This window comes from Staurois parvus, unplaced genomic scaffold (assembly GCF_062004578.1).
Source record: "Staurois parvus isolate SC_StPar_1 unplaced genomic scaffold, SC_StPar_1.0 ptg000406l, whole genome shotgun sequence".
Taxonomy (NCBI): Eukaryota; Metazoa; Chordata; class Amphibia; order Anura; family Ranidae; genus Staurois; species Staurois parvus.
In genome coordinates this window covers 1248512-1267549 of record NW_028318202.1, presented here as the reverse complement: position 1 = coordinate 1267549, position 19038 = coordinate 1248512, and the positions used below count along the sequence as shown (strand labels likewise).

The following is a 19038-nucleotide window of genomic DNA, read 5'->3' as shown; positions in this document are numbered from 1 at the left end:
GCAGTTGGATGCGCAGAAATCCCCCATAAAGCTGTGCGAATCTCGCTTACCACGACTGCAGCCAAACTACACGATTCCTGCCCATCCAAATACTTTGGTTCTGTTGAATTTGTGGGTGATTGGAGCTCCGTTACCCTAGAATGATCACACGACACTCTAAGGCTGGTTGCAATCCACATAAGGGCTGATTTTAGACCCAGCTCTCTGTTTTATTAAAAATACACACATGCCCCCCACATGAATAAAGTCAATCCCCTCCCACCAAACAATGCAATGGGGAGTACCTATACACAGGATGTACATTCCAATTGGAGCATAGCCTTTCCTATTATCTATCACTGGTCCTCCCCCATGAGTCTTCTGAGGTCAGCAGACTTCCTCCCCTTCCCCCCCATGAGCCATCTGAGGTCATATTTCCTGTCCTACTAGCTTCTATTGGTATGTAAATTCTCTGCACAAGCATCTCCTAAAAATATCAGTCTGTACCTGGATGGGCCCGATACGATCTTTATTAAAACACATCCATCCAAGATACAGTTCAGATTAGTAATGGGTTGTAAGATATGAATAAGCCTACACGTGGAGTTCACACCGCTTGCGCATTGCGTTATGAAGCCCACGTGGTACCATGCTGCTGATATGTGGATACAGGCCCACGGTCTACTGACAGCAGCATTCGCATGGAATGCCGTGGTGGTATACACGCCGGTCTATAAGCGCAGATCTGCCATCTCATCCATTACCAAGCCGAGTACTGTAATACATACATTGTACATGCGCATGGCCCAATTGCAGCCTTCAGAGCTTTAATTAAGCCACACGAGAGACATATGAATAACACGAATACATGACACATTTAAAGTTCGACCAACAATACAAAATTTCCATGACAGGCTGGCCATACATTATACAATTATCTGCAGATTTTCTGCCCAATTTCCTTTAGATTTACCTTCAACTATGTAGTGCAAGGGCCTGCCTAATTGGATACAACTGAAAGTGTTGTTTAGGTTTGTCCTCCTATTATATGGTTTTTGGTAAATCTAAACCAAAAATCTGCAGATAATTGTATAATGTATGGCCAGCCTAAGTCCTTGCTTGTAGTGGTTTGGGGAGGAAGAGATTTTGTGCTGAATTGCCCCAGACACCACTCAGGCTGTGTTTGGAAGTGGGCTGGAAATGTTTGCATATTTTTGGCCTTGTAAAGTGTGTTATTGCACAATGCTTGTGTTTTTTCTCTTTGCATTGAAAGCCTCACACATGTCAATCGTTTTGTTTAAAATCTGCTCTTGTTTTAATTTTGTTTGCTTATTTAGACTCCAATGCATTTTTCTGACAAACCTGCTGACAAATGTATGTGTAGGGGATTTGTAGAGGTGGGAGGGGTTTTTTGCACATGCTTTGTTTTCTTGATATTTTGATCTGTAGACTTTTTTTGTGAATGGATCTTCATACTAAGTGATTGTGTAAGTAAATCTTATGTGCATGAAAATGTTACTTGATTCATCTTCCCCTTAGTTTCCTGCTATAACCTGTGCATGCACAGTTCATTAGAAGTATCTTTAGATTGTAAGCTCTTATGAGCAGGAGTGTTTTATTTTTGCCACATCAATGCTATTCTTTTTGTGACTCGCCAAGATATTGACTGTACCTACTTGTTCCTGCTGACAAAATAAATGAAGATATATTTGATCAATAAATGTTGGACTGTTGTTTTTGTGTTTATTTTATGTTCAATATATGACCAACCTTAATAGTTACTTTGTATACTTATATAATCTGCTCAAATGTAGCTTGTAAGAGCGTGAATATGCAAGTGGGTGCAAACTGGCTTTTTCAAAAAAAAAAAAAAAAAAAAGAACCCGTTTGCACCACGATATTATGTACCAATGAATACGTCACATTCACTGTGCAGCCAGCTACAGGTGTTCTACAATTCGATTTACAGTAATAAAATAGTCCACACTGTGTTGATTTTTGGCCTTTGGAAACAAATATATATTAGCCAAGGTTAAAAAAACAAATCACTAAGAAACACACATTCACAAAAGCTATCATAGCCGCGCATAAAAATGCGCGATAGGGTACAAAAATGCGCGATCGCATACAAATAAGCGCCAAACAGGTGTACCCCATGGCGCACGAGCGGCTATCCTCCCAGAAGTCCGTCATCACGTGCGCGCGTGCACCCGGAAGTGGTTGTGGGGAGTGTAACTGGATGAGGAGTGGTTGGAGGTTTTGTGTTTGTTGAAAATTTTGATAACTCTATTGGCATTTGGACATGGCGAGAGCACAGTTCTCAACTGAGGAGATGATCCTTATATGTAAAGTAAGTATGGCCATTGCAAATATGTTAATAACATGTGAGGGACAGGTAATTGCAATTTTTTGGGTGGGGCATAGCAGAATCTCACTTGGTGCACATGCTACTTATCTGTACATTAGCTCCTGGGTATTGATGGGTCAATGATATTAACCACTTGCCTACTGGGTACTCGTACCCCCTTCCTGTCCTGGCCAATTTTCATCTTTCTGCACTGTTACCCTTTGAATGACAATTGTGCGGTCATGCCACATTGTACCCATCTTAAATTTATATCGTTTTTTTCACACAAATAGAGCTTTCTTTGGGTGGTATTGACTTGCTGCTGTGTGTTTTACTTTTTGCTCAAACAACAAAATAGTTCATAATGAACAAAAGTCTGTTTATATTATAACACTGATGTGCGTTGATGAGGCAGCACTGGTGGGTGGCACTGCTGGCCACAGGTGGGCGGAACTGTTGGTGAGCACTGATCATCAGGGCACTGATCATCGGTGCAGACCCCTGCTCTGATAACTGCTGGTTCTTGGCAGTACTTTCCACATATTCTGACAGCGTGAGGAAAGTGCAGCCAAGACCCGGCAAATGCATTTCCCGGTGATCAGCGTGGCATTGGACATGGCTGATCACATGGTAAAAAGCCGCTGTTATTGGCTTTTACCATATCACGTGATCAGCTGTGTCCTTAGGACACAGCAATCACGGAGAGTGCGTTCTGCCAGGATGTCATATGACGCCCTCCCAGAGCTGCCTGGATGCAGTGTAGCGTTATTCGGCTATCTGCGGTCGCCAAATGGGTAACCAGCTAGGCCTTCGTGGCTAATCTTTGAATATCTGGACATGTATACTACGTATAATGCATTACATTCTACAATGTGTTGGTGTACATGGTATTACAGTGTGCAATGCATTGCTGGATTCTACATGACAGTGTACAGTGCATCACAGTCTACAATGTGTGGGTGTACACGGTATCACAGTGTGCAATGCGTTGCTCTATCCTGCATGACAGTGTACAGTGCATCACAGTCTACAATGTGTGGGTGTACACGGTATCACAGTGTGCAATGCGTTGCTCTATCCTGCATGACAGTGTACAGTGCATCACAGTCTACAATGTGTGGGTGTACACGGTATCACAGTGTGCAATGCGTTGCTCTATCCTGCATGACAGTGTACAGTGCATTACAGTCTACAATGTGTGGGTGTACACGGTATTACACTGTACAGTGTATTACAGTGTGCAATGCGTTGTACACTGCAGTGTGCACGAAAGCATTCTACACTCATGCACTGTACACACTAACGCATTTGACATTTCTAGTGTGCAATGTGATAGTGTGCAATGCCTTCGACAATACAATGCATATGCAGTATTGGTGTATGTTTATGAAGCACAGATAATTAATCTGATTTTAGTTATCAAAGAGAAGTCTTCTCTGTCCCCCTGTTTATGAGGTGGAGGACAATTGTTTTCCGAAGAAGAGAGGAGACTTTTTTTTCAAGGAGATCTGTATAGATTTCCAGAGATATGTGTAGATGGTTGAGGGGCTGCATGTGATCTCTGGAGATAATTGTGATCAACGATCACCTGAGTTAAACCAGTGAATGAAAAGTGTAAAAAAACATGGATTGAAAATAATCTGCACTGACCACTGTGCTTTGTCAAGCCACATATTGGCACATTCTGGTTTCACACAGATGCGATGTGAAATTTGCAGTGTTTTCTGTGCAAGCGCTGCACCGCATCACAACCGCAACCCTTCATGCCACCTGCTGCGGCTTTCTAGGTGAAGTTAACAACACACCAAAATTGGTACACAAAGCGTATTGCGATTTGCCAAATTGGATCGCATGCCTATTCACACCCATGTGCATACCCTGAAAAAGGGTCCTGCACATTTCTGGCCCGGATGCGGTGCAATTTGAGGTGTGCAAAATGTTTGTCTCTAATTGCAATGCACACAAATTGCATGTGATTTGCCCAGGAGTGCGGTGTTAGACCACAATGTATGTATGTGAAGCCAGAATAAAAGTATGTGTATTTTGTCTACTTTTACTTGCGCATGTTAACATTATGTAAGTGCGTTATTCTTCTGTTTAACATGCTATAGAAATGGAACATGCATTTGGATGTAGTGTTTTTGTATGTGCATTTTGGAAGTATTCTAAACACACATTGACCCTAGGGCCACATCATATCTTAAGCCGCGTTTGTCAGAAATGCTGTATAGTACATTTAAAGCGGATTTACACTCCACCTATCAAAAAATAACAGTCATCAGCTACAAAAACGGTAGCTGCTGACTTTTAAAAAGCAGCCACTTACCTTTCCCTCGGTCCTGTGGTGTGTCCACCGCAGCACCTTTCACCGGCTGTCCTGGGTTCCAGGAGGACGGCATCTTCACTGTGGGAACCCGGCTGTGACAGCTTGCGGCTTCACAGCCGCAAATCCAGCACAGTTGGAGCGATGTGAAGCGGCACAACCCGCAATTTTTGAAAAAGGTTGCCCGCCGAATCTCTGGTAAGTCAAGTTATTAAAAAGTTTACTTTCAGTTTTGTATTGTGAAAAATGTTTTGCTACATTCATTCTGAATTTGTTTGGCAATAATGTTGTCTTTGTTGACTTGTTATAGCCACAGCTGATGGGCGCCAGGCGGTGGTCTGCTTGGCAAAAAAACCTCACAGGAGGACAGCCACCGTCCACTTTTTCCAACCACAGACGGGGCATCCCCTGCGGAGACTCCGTGTTTTGGAAGGTAAGCACAAGCTCTAGAAGCTTGGACCTCATGACTTTGCCATTGTTGGCATCTCCACACTGATCTCCACTGACTGTCAATTGTACATTAATGCCACACACATTGCTTGTAAATGACATGATAACTGTGACTGAAGCGTAGGCAGGACAGAACACACGGAGGATGCTAAACACACCAAGCGTTATTGTTATATGGAAAGCACTCAATCAGGGTAGGAATTTAGCATCCGGGTACCCAAAATGGGGGAGGAGAGGGGAGTAGCTCCAAACAATTGTAATTCAGCCCATGATAGGGCAATTTGTGTAGCGATGGCCCAAGCATGTATTAATCCAAGCAGGCAGCTCCTGCTAAAGTAATAGGGAGGTTCAATGGGGCAATCCAGGCAAAAAATGTATGAGAGTTCCACGGGACAGTACAGGCAGGGAAAATCGGGGGATCCAGGGGGGTAGTTCAGACAGGAGGATTGGGGCATTCACAGTTTAGGCAGGAGTATCCTCGGGCACACAGCAGGTAGCAGGCAGGAGTACCCTTGCACACAACGGATAGCAAGCACCTCTAGCCCCCCAAGTATCAGCAGAGTACTCAGCGGGTTCTTGGAGCTGGGGAGGTCTGGCCTCAGCTCAGACTTCCCAACAGCTGCTCATGGCGACATACCGGGGACCAACAGTGGACTAGGTCCTGCTCCGGTCTTCTTAAGCCAGAGCAGGACGCTTCCCGGTTGTCCAGACAATGGCCGGCCCAGCGTCAGGTCGCCGGGGCAACAAGGCACGCCCCGCTCACTGGGGCCGCGCTTCGGGAGCATGGCCTTTGACTCTGGCGGCCGCAGAGTGCGGGAAGCCTTGTGGCTGCGCTGTGCCCACCGGGGGGCACGCAGGGACACCCCGGCGGCCTGTGCCATTCGGGCCCAGCGGGGTAGCCGACTCCTTGGCAACTTTGCTGAGGAGAGGTGCTACCCGCACCACAGTGGGTGTTTCCTCCCCTCCTGAACAGCCTTTGATGTAGGCTTGTGCAGGACCCTAGGAATCTGCAAGGGGAAGAGAGGGGGGATGATGAAAGGAGAGCAAGGGGGAGGAAGGGACAGCAGGCTGGAGGGGGACTGTGACAAGAACCTTTTGTTAATCACTAATAGAGCTGTGTTTGGTGTTATTTGATCCCCAATGGCTGTTTGTTTGTGATGCGGGATTTTTGCCTAAAAATATTATGGCTTAGATGTTCACAAACATATCCCATCAAAATCGCAGTCATAACATTTTGTTTATACATTTGTCAGAATTTGACTTCTTTTGACCCATTAAATTACAATATTTGTATGTTATGTATGCTGTTTGAAAGTTGCAGAGTATACAAATTATGGAATATTTTGGACTAAAATGCAACTCCATGATGTACAGCCAATCTCATTTGGTGAGGCCCCATAAAATGGCAGAACATGAGAAATATTCTACAATGCATAGTACGTTATTATTAACACATAAATACAGTATTATAGAGAGGGGACATATGGGGGGATTTCTGGTTAGTTTTGGGGATGGGGGAATTTCAGAATCTTGGCTTGTCCTTACATTGGGAATCATTCTAACGGAAATGTTTAACATTGTCTTGACTTGCTTACATTACTGCCATGTGGCCTTTTTGGTGATCTGGTATATATAGTCTACAGCCAATCATATTGACCAGGGTGCTGTGATTGGTCCAAATACCATGTGATAAGTGTGGTCCAATCCTATTAGGACATCCAAGAGTTCCTAATATCTAAATTAACATTGTGATCATGTCATTGCATAGCAAATGCATGATCAAGATTAACAAATCATTCTCCTACCATGACTTGCTATCTGCTGTAGTGCGGTGGACAAAGTTGTGGAAAATGATGCAGTCTGCCCCAGTGGATGTACATCCAAAGTCAAAACACAACAAATTAGGGACACGAACGCAATTGTGCCTGTATGTGTGGCCTGACACCAGGAAATGGACAGTTGTCATTCAGCCCTGTGGCCTTAGCTTTGGCACACAGGTTTGTGAGAAATGACTAAACTTCTGCCATGTTTTTAGGTTAGTAATGTTCCAATTCTGTGTTATTCTTTTTGTAGAACAAGACAGTGAAGAGGAGGGCCAATGTAAGTGCCTTGAATGTGATTGGCTGTTCTCTGTGTGCATTATGTAACTTTGATGTGTGCAATGTGTTTGTTGTGTTCTATCTTGTTGTTTATGTAGCACCAGCTATGTTGGAAGAGGGGGATGAGGAGGAGGGCACATCTTCTCAGGCTCACTGTAAGTGCATTGAATGTGCTTGTCTGTTCTCTGTGTTCCTTGTTGTCCTTGGCTCTCTCAAAGGGGTTGTTGTTGTTCTTCTTCTTTCTTGTTTGTGTAGTACCAGCAAGGTTGCCTACAGTGGAGGAGGCGGCGGTGGCACCACCACCACCATCACCACCACCACCATCACCATTACCACCACCACCATCACCACCACCCCTGTCTCCATGGTCGCCTGTGCTGCGGGAGACTCCCTCACCTCCAGCTCACTGTAAGTGTCTTGGATTTGCTTGCCTATTCTCTCTGTGCATTATGTAACTTTGATGTCTGCAATGTGTTCTGTTCTATCTTGTTGTTTATGTAGCACCACCAGCCATGTCAGAAGAGGGAGAGGAGGAGGATCCCTCTTCTGAGGCACACTGTGAGTTCATTGAATGTGCTTGTCTGTTCTCTGTGTTCCTTGTTGTCCTTGGTTCTCTCAAAGGGGTTATTGTTGTCCTTTGTGTAGTTCAAGCAAGGTTTTCTCCGGAGGAGGAGGCCCACCAGCCACCTCCAGAATTTGTCCCGCAGCAGGAGGCCCCCTCACCTCCAGCTCACTGTAAGTGCCTTGAATGTGCTTGCCTGTTTTCTGTGTGCATTATGTCAATTTGATGTTTGCAATGTGTTGGTTTTGTTCTTTCTTGTTGTTTGTGTAGCTCCAGCCATATTGGAAGAGGGAGAGCTGGAGGAAGAGCAGAGGGAGGAGTGGTCACCCCCTCAGGTCCACTGTAAGTACCTTCAATGTGTTTGGTGATTTACCTTCTGTACAATCATGCTGACCATAGCTGTAGGCTAATTTGACTGCTTAATATTGGCCGGACTGTAGTTTCTTATCTAAGTCGGCCTTGTTTTTGTTTCCACTACTGCAACTTACCTAGGTGGTTGAAGCATTGGTCCAATACTTCATCTGTCCCCCCTAGGTTGTAAGGGTGGTAACTCTGCTGTGATGGAGCGTAGGCAGGACCAAACACACAGAGCAGATGATAAACACACAATGCTTTCTTGAATTAGGACAGTCACTCAATTTGGGTATGAAGGTAGCGTCCAAGTTCTCGGGGCAGGGGAAGAGCAGGGATGGCTCCCCAAAATATTGTAATTTGGCCCCAAGAAGGGCAAACTTAGAGTCTCTGTTAAATTGTAATCCAGGCAGGGAAGGGAAAGGAGGGAGAGTTCACAGCCCTTCCATACAGGGGGGAAACAGGGGCAGAAACACTCACAGTTCCGGCAGGGGTTTTCCTGGCTCACAGCGGCCTACAATAGGGGGCGACACTTATCAGCACACAGGAGAGGGTCCACTTCTACAGCACACTGCAACACGTGCAATCCTGGCCTCACAGTATTAGGCAGTGTAGCAGCGGGTACTCCTCCTGAGCCCCGAGTATTAGCAGAGTGTTCAGCGGCTAATAATCCTGGTATCCCCAGAGTATTATGCAGAGTGGCTGCGGGGGTCTCGCCTCAGCGCAGACCTCCCAGCAGCTTCGCAGCAGACAAAACACCCGGGAGAATCCTGCGTCGGCTCCCTGTTGTCCTGGCAACATCCAGCCCAGCACTGTGTTGCCCGGGCAATGAGGCACGCCCTCTTGACACGGGCCTTGCTCTCTTTGTCTCCAGCGGGTGCAGGTTCGGAAAGCCTCGCACCCGTGCTAGAGCCGCCGGGGGGGCGCGCAGCGACAGGACGGCAGCCCTGCTCCGGAACCCCCTGGTGGGAGGCTATCCCTCTCCTGGCTGTATGGCCAGGAGAGGTGTGACTCCCACCACAGGGGGTCACCTTCCTCCCATGGGGCTTTGCAGGATGGGAGGAAGTGACAAGCAGCTGGGGGGGAGAAGTGACACTTCTCATCCTGTGCAGCCCAACTTCAAAGGCTGCTACAGGATGAGAAGGGGGTGGGTGAGGGGACACAGGCACCAGGAGGGGGTGGGGGTTTCTGGGAGTTCAGGCACACTGTGACATCTGCAATCACATGTTTGGTGTCAGCTCAACCCCCCAGCACTTACTGTGCTGTGGAGGGGGAGGCACTGGCAGGCTGAAACTCTTCGTTATTCGTGGCTAGGCTGATCCAGTTGCTGCTCCGGAGTCTGCAGTATATCATGACTTGAAAGTTGGGATCTTGATCCAGTCTGGCCATGCTGTGTGACTTCAGTGAATAGAATGCAGCTGTCCCCTGAAAATGTGTCGCAGGAGTGCCAAATGAACTACACTTCTGTAATCCACAGGAGAGGTACAGTCCAAAAATCTTGGGCTGGACTTCCCTTTTAATCTATGTATGTCAGGCTTAGAGTGTAACTAAACCCCAAAGCCCGCATTCACTCTATCTGGTCTACGCAGACCCTGCATTGACTATATCTGCTCTCCCTGTACCCAGAATTCACTCTGTCTGGTCTCCCGCAATAAAACAGAACATGGCAGTGCAAGTATTTAAGGCCATAAAAAAAGCTAAATGCCTTTTATCATCAGCAGTTAGAGCAGTCTTTTGACTTCAGCAGAGCTCTGTTAAACTTTGAGTATTTTTCTGTCTGCTCTAGGATGGTGTGAATCTTCTGGCCCTCTATGTGAACAGTGCTGATTGGCCCTGTGCTGATCACATGCACCCTCCCCAAACCAACACCCAAAAAGTATAGCAATGCACAGGAAACTGAGCATGTGCATGTGTTTACGGATTCAGTCTGTATCAGTTGGTCATTTCAACAAGAGGAGGGGCAGAGAAGACAGGATCAAACAGCCTTCTTACACAAGACAGAGTATTAACCCCTTAGGTTACACATCGAGTATAACAAGGATGATTTACTGCATATTTACACTGCTTTGACTGTTGTGGGTTTAGTAAGACTTTAAGTAATATTGCTTGCTTTCTTATCACACATGGTCAAGCAGTTTTGAGAATACAGCTTCCAATGTGGATTCTAGTGTAGTGGCCAGGCAGTTATTAGCTCAATATGTGTAGGCCTGTATACATCCATACCTTTCGGAGACCAAGTTCTACTCTCTAGCACAGCATGGGATGATAATTGGCAGCAGGTCAGTATTTTTAGAGCCTGAGGAGGATGCCAAGCAGTGGGGCTTTCATGCTGCGAATGCATGAAGGCAAGAAACTTTGGCCTTTTGACTAAATTTACAATGACCATCCAACACAGGATATGTGCCCCCAAAATACACTGGCAGAGGGGTGGGAGAGCCTATCTCTGAGGAGCTTCTCGGCTATTAGTGTTTGGGAAGTGTTCTGAGTTGTGTGTCTTTGAATATCCAATGGTTAAGGCCTTTCCCTTGTGTCAACCTTTGAAAAGGTTGCAGCTAAGGGCACAGTGGCTGTTAACACCACAACACCTTACAATATCCGACATAAAGATTGGACTTTGTTCATTTTCATGAGTGCACCCTCTTCTATTTGGACGTTCATGAGCCAGAATTTCACGTTCGACTTTCTTGGACATCCATGGCTCCCTAGGGTCATACACTATCGAAACTTAGCTGGAGTTAGTCTGCACCTTGTACTTCAAGTCTGAGAGAATGCAAGGCTTGGTTTTAACAGTGTGTGTGTTTGTAGTAAACTCTTAAGTTTACAAAGCCTCAAATTATACTGACATGTGGAGCTCTTTTGCTTGTGTTTTTTTCAAGTCAACTGGCACTCAGAAAGGGAGTGGCTGCACTCCAGAGCCCCCAGGAGGCAATGGATGGAGGAGGAGGAGGAAGAGGTGGAGTCATTGGAGGAGGGCCAACTCCCCTCCAGTTCCCCTGAGCCCCAGGACCCAGGTATGTCCCATTTGTGTGAATGTGATCAACTTTACAATATTTGCTTTTACACAGTGTCTATGTGTGGGGGTGTCACATGAGATGTGTTGGGTAAAGGGTGGTAAGCCTGGCACCAGACTTATTTTTTTTTGTGATTCCCAATCTGCTCCAAGCTACAAATGCCACCTTGCAGTGTGCATGTGTTAACACTCGAGGGGGCATTTGTGTTTTGGCATAGGGGAGGAGAATATTGTATGGACTAAGCCCTTTTACAGCTAGACTGTCAAAGACTTAGACCTTGTGACGTCTTCCTGTGAAGCTTCAGGTCTGCTGCCGACCTGTGACCTTTGCTTTGAGATGATGTAAGTCACTCTATTGTAGACCCCAGAAAGGAAAGTGGGAATGGCTGCAAGGGCTGACCAATGAGTGTTTCCACTATTACTGTAGTGTAAGCGTAGCTAAGCTGATGTGTGTGAGCCAATTCCTCTTGTCAAGAGCAAGCCTCTCCAACATTGGAATGCTGGCACCACACCACTGGCAAGGAAGACCTTTGGGTTATGTCCTAAGGTGATCTGAAACATCGTCAATGGACAGCCAAAGAGTATGTTAGCATTGTAGGATATGAGCAGCTTGCTGGAGTGTGGGTGCCAACAAGTGGCCAAATGAATTTGGCCTTAAGCTCTTCTGGCCATCTAGTTTAGTAACCCAAACCGAAAGAGTACTTTGCTATGTTGGGTAGGGCTAGGGCTTACTACCTGGGGCCTGTACTATGTGACTGTTTAACATCCATGTGTTTGTCAAATGTCAGGACTCGCAACTGTTTCTTGTGTCTTTTTTTTGTTACTCTTCATGTAGTTGTACTTCCCAATGCCCCACCTGCTATGGTGGAGCTACAGCCCCCTCTTGATGCAGAGGCCGACATCCCAGAAGGTCAGTTTCTGAACTGTTTACACATATGCACATGTAACGTATGTAGAAGGCTTCAGCTCCCCTTTGTCTAAATTGTTTGGCCTCATCCTGTGTATAGGATGCCCCCCACAAAGAAATAAAACATTCACACTAAACAACACATCAGGCAGATAGGGGCTTAATATTCACACTTAGACCTGACAGCTGAGTTGTCCTACATAGGCATACATTAAAGTGTTTTTCTAATTAAGAAAGGGCAATAAACAAAGAATATGACACAATAGTCAAGCACTAACCTGACACTCCAGTGATCCAAAACCTGCTTCCCAAGTAACTAGTGTTTGTTCCACTCTGGTCTCTCCACTATCTTAAAGAATCACTACAAATAGATGCAGCTGACACATCCAGCTTCCTGGGAGATGGACTGCCTCCCTTCAAGGACACACCTGGTTAATCACAGTGCCATCTCTATAGGAATCTCTGGACCTGTGTGGAGGGAGTTGGGCCACTAGGCTCACAGAATTTGCTCAGCTCTGTGCTCTGGCTGAGGAGCATGTGTGTAGGGCCCCACCCCTCCCCTCTCTGCAGCTAATAGAAATCTAGGATAGATGTCTTTGGGAACTCTGTGGAGGAGATAGGTGTGGCAAAGTCATCTGTTGCCTTTACTGATGAGATTGCCCTTTTTGCTTTTGCCCACAGATATATTTGTAGTCGGTGAGCAAACACTCTAATCTAGGCCTAAGGATTCCAAACTCACTCCCTGGCCCATGAAATCCTCCCAGGCAAGAGATGTAAGCTCTGTGTTCCAATTATAAGTTGACAACAGCATAGAGTGCTTTCAGAATAATGGACAAAGTTAGACAAGTATTGCATGCTGTTGTTTGTTTGGAAGCAAGTGTCTCCTTTTTTAAGTGCAGCAAATACATTTTTTCTGACTTTTTCTACAGTGTTCAACCACCCAGCCATAAGAGGCCTCATGGGCTGGGTGTGTGAGCGTATTGGGACGCTGGAGCAGGCATTGGAGGTGGGGCCAGCCGAGAACCAGCCAGACATCGTGGCCTATTTCCTGCAATTTTAATGTTTTTGTAAATAAATGTTATTTATATTTGACAGTGGACTGTGTTGTGGCCTTCGTTAGCCTTTGCAGGTAGGCAATCTTTTTCATTGCAGTTGGAGCTGATCTGCATGTCCCTAAAGCATTGCAGTACACGGCTAGCTCCAGCTGCAGTGGCCAATCTTGCTTACCTTGAATTTTTGTTAATGTCCAAACAAAGTCTGGCAAGTCCAGCTTTAGGATTGCATGTTTCAAAGAGGTAAACCAGCTCCTTCAATCCTAAACTCGGATATATAAAGATTGAAGTTGACTGCTTGCTGTCTGCAGCTACTCCCAATCTTAGTTTGCTGCCGTTTGTGAAATGCCGCAAGAGTTTACACAGAACTCTCCATTCACGTTACATTGTTTACATTTGGAGTAGCTCTTCATTCCATCCAGGGACTTCAAGGTAGCTTGGTGGAGTGTAGTTGTGAAGACTGGCAAAAGGGGAGGTGCAACCAAGTAGATAATGTGTGGGCGGATCCTGTGGGCAACTCTGTCAAGATGTTACTCCTCACCTCATTTCTAATTGGGATTGGCATTGGGAAGCCACATGACTTGAAAGCTGCTCTGGGAAGGACTATCAGTTATGGATGAGACCACTTACATGCAATGTCCCGCAGCAAAGAAGAGGGACAAATTGACTTTCTGCTCAACACACACCACTTGGATCCAATTTGTTGCTAATTCACATATCAGTGTTTTGTCAACAGGAGGTGGGAAGGGAATGAAGTGAGGAACAAGTGTCAACTGGGCACATAAATTCCATAGGCACACACATCTAGAATCAGGCAGCGTAAGATCCTATGCTCCCAAACCAATCTCGAGGTAAGATGTAACACGGTGTGTAAAGCAAACTTAGTCTGGGTCTAGTAAGTCCAGCAGAATGATAGTCCAAACAACAAAAGTCCTTTTTCTTATTCTCACAACTTTTAGGTGTCTCTAGCTTTCCTTGCCAGGCTTAATGTTTGTAAGTCGTGGCCTGGTTTTGCACGTGGTGGCCTGGCTATTGACACACTTCTTCTATAGTGTGTGTCAATGTAGTAGCCCAGGGAACGTATTTGGACAGCAGTGTCAGTCTCTGGGGGAGGCAAGTGTTTGATGCAGGAGTCTTCTTTAAAATCAGCATCCCATAAAGAGCAAAACTAGACAACAATTTGCAAGCAAGCTGCAATAATTTTTTGCCCCATTTTTCTGAAAGTTAGCCTTGCCCACAGAGTCCACTGAGAATCCTTGGCTCAATTGGGTCAGCCAAATTGAGAGCAGACAATGCCCAACTGCTACATGTGGCAGAGAACTTGTTTGATGTGGAACATCTAGATCTCTTTGACACACCACCAGGTCAAAACAGCAGAAAGGCAGGTGATTGTTTTCCTGCAGTAGTGTGGTATTTTGCTGCATGATTGCAGTCTGAGCCTCAACTGCAGTGGCAATTCGAAGCAGGGTTGAGTGTTGGAGCTGCAGTAAATGTTCGAAATCAGGAGGGGGACTATAATTCCTCCTTTGCTCCAATAATTTCTCCAGATTGGACACCAGCCTTTCCCCAAGCACAAGAAGGGGGCTGTGTTCAGGTGGATGAGGTGCCAATCCAGCTGAATCCAATGTTGGCTGCAAGGAGAAACAAACAAAAAAATGTATTCAAAGAGTGTTTAACACACAGCACAAGTATACAGTAGGACAGGGGGCTCATCCGACAACAAACACTAGCTCATGTTCTTGTCCCACCCCTAGGACCAGGTATTGGCAAATGCCTTTCCCTGACATATTACACTGGATGAACATTTGGCTGCTTTACCCAGACTGATACCTTCTGGGTCTGTAATGTGATTGGATTGGGATTTAGACAAAGTGAACAGCTAAAATTCCAAATTGTCACATGTAGATCACTCTCTCCAGCTCATGACTAAGCAATGATCCCAAAAAAGTAAGTTACACATCACGTTGCCAAATCCTGCCAAGCCAGGAACAGTTATACTCTAAATGGGTAACTCATTATGGATAACATCTTTAGCATCTCTTACCTGACGTTGAGGCAGCTCAGATGTCGGTGACGGACTTTGCTGAACTATTGGAGTGCCTGAACGTCCCTGCACCACAAAAACAAAAAAAGGGCATGAGATTTCACAAATACACATGCAACATGCATTTGAATATCCCCACCCAATTACAGCAGTTCCTATACCCCAACATTGGATGCAGATTGTTCACCCACTCTGTCAGCTGGGGCATGAAGAGCTGAAAATAGATTTCAAGATGATTAGCAACAGACAAAAGTTTGGCTGTATGTATGATCTGACATTTTTGTTCAAGGTTTGAGGGTTTGCTCATTATGTTTTTCACAACAGTTTATCCAGAGAAATAGGACACTGGCAGCTACAAGCCACGAGACTGTTTGGGAGTAGAAAGAGACATGGTAAGGCTCAGGAGCAGGGGCCACGAGAATTAGTGGGCACCTTTCCTGCCAAACAAGGAGGCAGATGTGTTAGGATGGCTACAATATGCCTATAAGCTACTGCAGGCTTTTAGACCTTGGCCTTCAAACATTTAATCCAAAGATATAACATTTCTTAAGGCAACATTCCAAAAAGGCTTAAATACCAACCCAAAATGCTCTAATCAAATATAAAGGTGCCACAAAATATTTACAAAGCACAAACGCATGTAAATGCATCCCAAAGAATTGTTGATATAACCGTGGATCTGAAGAGATCAAGACCAATGCATACAAAAATCCTTGAATCACTTTTAAAACATAGGTCTCATGACAACTCCATGTGAAAAAGAAAATTATTATCTCATGTGCCAGTCTAAAAATATCCAATAAGATTAAACAGCCTTTCCAGACAATTTGAAGCTCTTTGAGCTACAAATGGCGGGACTATTCAATATTGAACCATACGGACTAAGATTGAAATGCCATTCAAGTTCATGTGTGCAGAAAGGAAGGCATCCCAGCAGTGTTGCCAATATAGTGTATTTGTCAATGAACAATAGATTAGTCTTTATGATGCCTTTTGGGTTTAAGGCGACTTCAAAGCAGAGGATCTGGGTGGATAGGTCTGGCAAAGGAATAGATCTTCCTGCTAGTAATGTGATGTGCCAAGCTCAAGCAGTCTAATTATTGGCCTCATGTTTACATGAGAGGCCAAAAACATTATTTAATTTACTTTGTTTTGGGGGGGGGACACAGTAAAAATATTTGCCCCTGGAGATTCCTTATTCGTGACTTGGAAAATTAGCAATTGTGTGTGCTTTTAATTGTGATCTGGCTGTGTTTCTTGGCTTGGGGAAAATGGCTCCAAAAATACTCAGTGTTGGTATGTCTTTTGATTTTTGCCTCTGCATTTTGAGCTATGGTAAAATGGACGCCATCACTTTAAGCTTTACAATTGGGTGAGTAGCTACATTTCTAGATGTTGACCTCTAAAGTTTTACTGGGCTTATGTCCCAGATGACATGATGAAACAAGTCAGGAGAGGGGCCCACTAGATATTACTGGCAGACGTGTCAGCACAGATATTTTTAAACCACTTGCCTACTGGCCAGTTAAAATTCCTTCCTGGGCTGGACAACTTTCACCTTTCAATGCTGTTACACTTTGAATGACAATTGTGGTCAGGCAACACTGTACTCATCTGACATTGTTTTCAGAGAAATAGTGGTTGTTTTGGGGGATATTTAATGGCTACTGTGTGTTTTTTTGGTGTTCGTAAAAATACATAACCACCTAAGAATGTGGAAAACTATGTTTCTCTTGTTTTCTGTTATCAAATTCTTCAAACAGGTAAGTTTTCACCTTCACTGAGCTGTTGATGAGACTGCAATGATGACGTGGCACTGATCTGCACCAATGATGGCCACTGATAGGCGTCACTGACTGGTGGCAAGGCTGGGCATTGATCATCATGGCAATGATCATTAGTGCCCTGATGATCATTGGTGAGAAATCCTCTACAAATTGTCAGTTGTTTGCAGTACATTCTTCACATTGACAGCGTGAGGAAGGTGCAGGCAATAACTGGCAATTGCATTGAGCATTGATCTGCCATGATCAAATGATAAAGGCCACAGAAGTTGGCAGGTGTGAGCCCCCAGGGGCATGCAGGTGGGCGTCATTTGATTACCTCCCTGGACTGTAGGCCAATGACTACAGTGCAGGTGACAGGTGTTTAAACACTACTCTGGAAATCACCATCCTTAAGGTGCCCAATAAACTCATTGAATGGAAATGTATACAAGCATGAGCTCTTTTGGTCTTTACTTTGTCCATGTATTTGCCTGGAGACCTGCAGCTTTAAAATGCTACTTACTGATTACAATAGAATTTGAGAGATGTTGCCAGTTCTGCCAACCATAGTGTTGGCCAAAGTGTGTTTGACCTTCCCTTTGTGTGGGCAAAAACCTGAAGTTGAGTGGCACAATTGGGAAGTGATGGGTCCCTGTAGTGGAGCACATCATTTCCTGTATATTGAGCAGGCATGATATATGCACACCAAACACATTGGATATTCTGGGACTGTCAGAGTTGAGCATTTTGACATTGGTCAGATTACGTGTATGTGTTTTACATGTGTGGAATGTGTTTGTGCCTGGGCGAATTTCTGAAGTTACGAGGGCGAGTCTGATTTGGAACGCTCAGGAGATGTCAGCTAATTAGTGATGTTTGGTACTTTATTACTCTGTTTGTTCCCACATTTGGTTTTGTGGTGTTACCTGCTTGTATTGGTCTGGGGAAACTGGGCCCACAACATGTGGCAGGGATGAGACACATTTCTGTGTGGTAACATTTTTTCACATTGATTTCTCTACGGTTTTGAGTGCAGTACAGTGAGGAGGCCCAAAGAAATACAGCGTGTTGTGGAGATATATTTGTGTTCACACAGAGTTTAGCATTTGGTTTGTTCTGCATTCCTCAGAGGATGCTCATTGGCTCATCCTGAGTGATTATGATTGTTCTAGGCAAGCACATTAATACATACCCAGACCTTCCTCCTGGTCTGACTGCAGTGGGTGGAGCCTCTCCTCCTCCTCCTGCTGATGTTGTTCTGTGAATAGGACATTGACATGTAAGATGTTTGATGTTTTAGCAGCTTGTTCAACATTACGGGGTGCATTCCCAATGAGTACTTACCAGGAGTGAACACCTCTGGATCAGTGTATGCGTGATCCGAGTCGTCTGAGGGGCTAGCAGGGGCAGCACCTGGCTCGGGACGGGCTACAACACAAGACAAAATGAACAACAAATGTAAAGCTACACTATTTCATACACTTTGCTTTTCAATAAGATAACACAACTTTATAGACAATATGGACATGTGTAGTGTACTTACCACTCTGCAAGTCATCAGTGTCTACACGAGCCGTCACCCCAAAAATCGTGGACATGCTGATGACTGGGAGAAGTCCTCGTTCGTCCCGAGACAGGCGCTCATAATAAGCGGGATCCACACCTTCGTGGGTAACATGCCCTTGCTTAGCCCACTCAGCGACCTTTGACTTCAAATGACGTCTCAGATCACGCATACGCTTCTTGATGTTCGGGAGGGTCCGGCGGACCGTCCCCACTGCATTCACAACCACCGCAATCTCCTCCCACAGACGGTCCTTGGCCGCCTGACCGCTGCGGGAGGAGCTGGACCCCAGAATGCCTTCTCGCCTTTCCATGAAGGCATTTATCAGGGCCCAGTTCTCTCTGCGGGAGCAGGGTGGAAACCTGGCCTCAGTAGGGGCCTGAGGCTGGGCCTGGCCCCGGCCCCAGCCCCGTCTGACTCCCCTTGATGTCCCTTCACCAGGACTAGAAGGGGAGGCAGCAGCCGCAGCTTCCACCTCTTCTCGGAGGGAAGCCTGGCTCCTTCTGCCACCAGCTTGGCGCCCCCTCACACCAGAACCAGACCCCTGGCCCTCCATGCCCCCCCTGCCAAATGGCCCAGGGGAA

General features: G+C 45.5%; 1 protein-coding gene across 1 annotated transcript in view; it reads left to right on the top strand.

Annotated features, from left to right (window-relative positions):
- Positions 1 to 13122, top strand: part of LOC149455076 (uncharacterized) — a 28200-nt gene extending 15078 nt beyond the window's left edge. Inside the window, exons 3-12 of the mRNA XM_089686677.1 lie at positions 4960 to 5082; positions 7173 to 7199; positions 7297 to 7353; positions 7454 to 7606; positions 7700 to 7756; positions 7844 to 7933; positions 8031 to 8102; positions 10988 to 11122; positions 11957 to 12031; positions 12958 to 13122. Coding sequence (XP_089542803.1) covers positions 4960 to 5082; positions 7173 to 7199; positions 7297 to 7353; positions 7454 to 7606; positions 7700 to 7756; positions 7844 to 7933; positions 8031 to 8102; positions 10988 to 11122; positions 11957 to 12031; positions 12958 to 13088 — 920 coding nt within the window. The 3' untranslated portion in view covers positions 13089 to 13122. The remainder of the gene's footprint in view (positions 1 to 4959; positions 5083 to 7172; positions 7200 to 7296; positions 7354 to 7453; positions 7607 to 7699; positions 7757 to 7843; positions 7934 to 8030; positions 8103 to 10987; positions 11123 to 11956; positions 12032 to 12957) is intronic.
- Positions 13123 to 19038: the final 5916 nt, after the last annotated feature.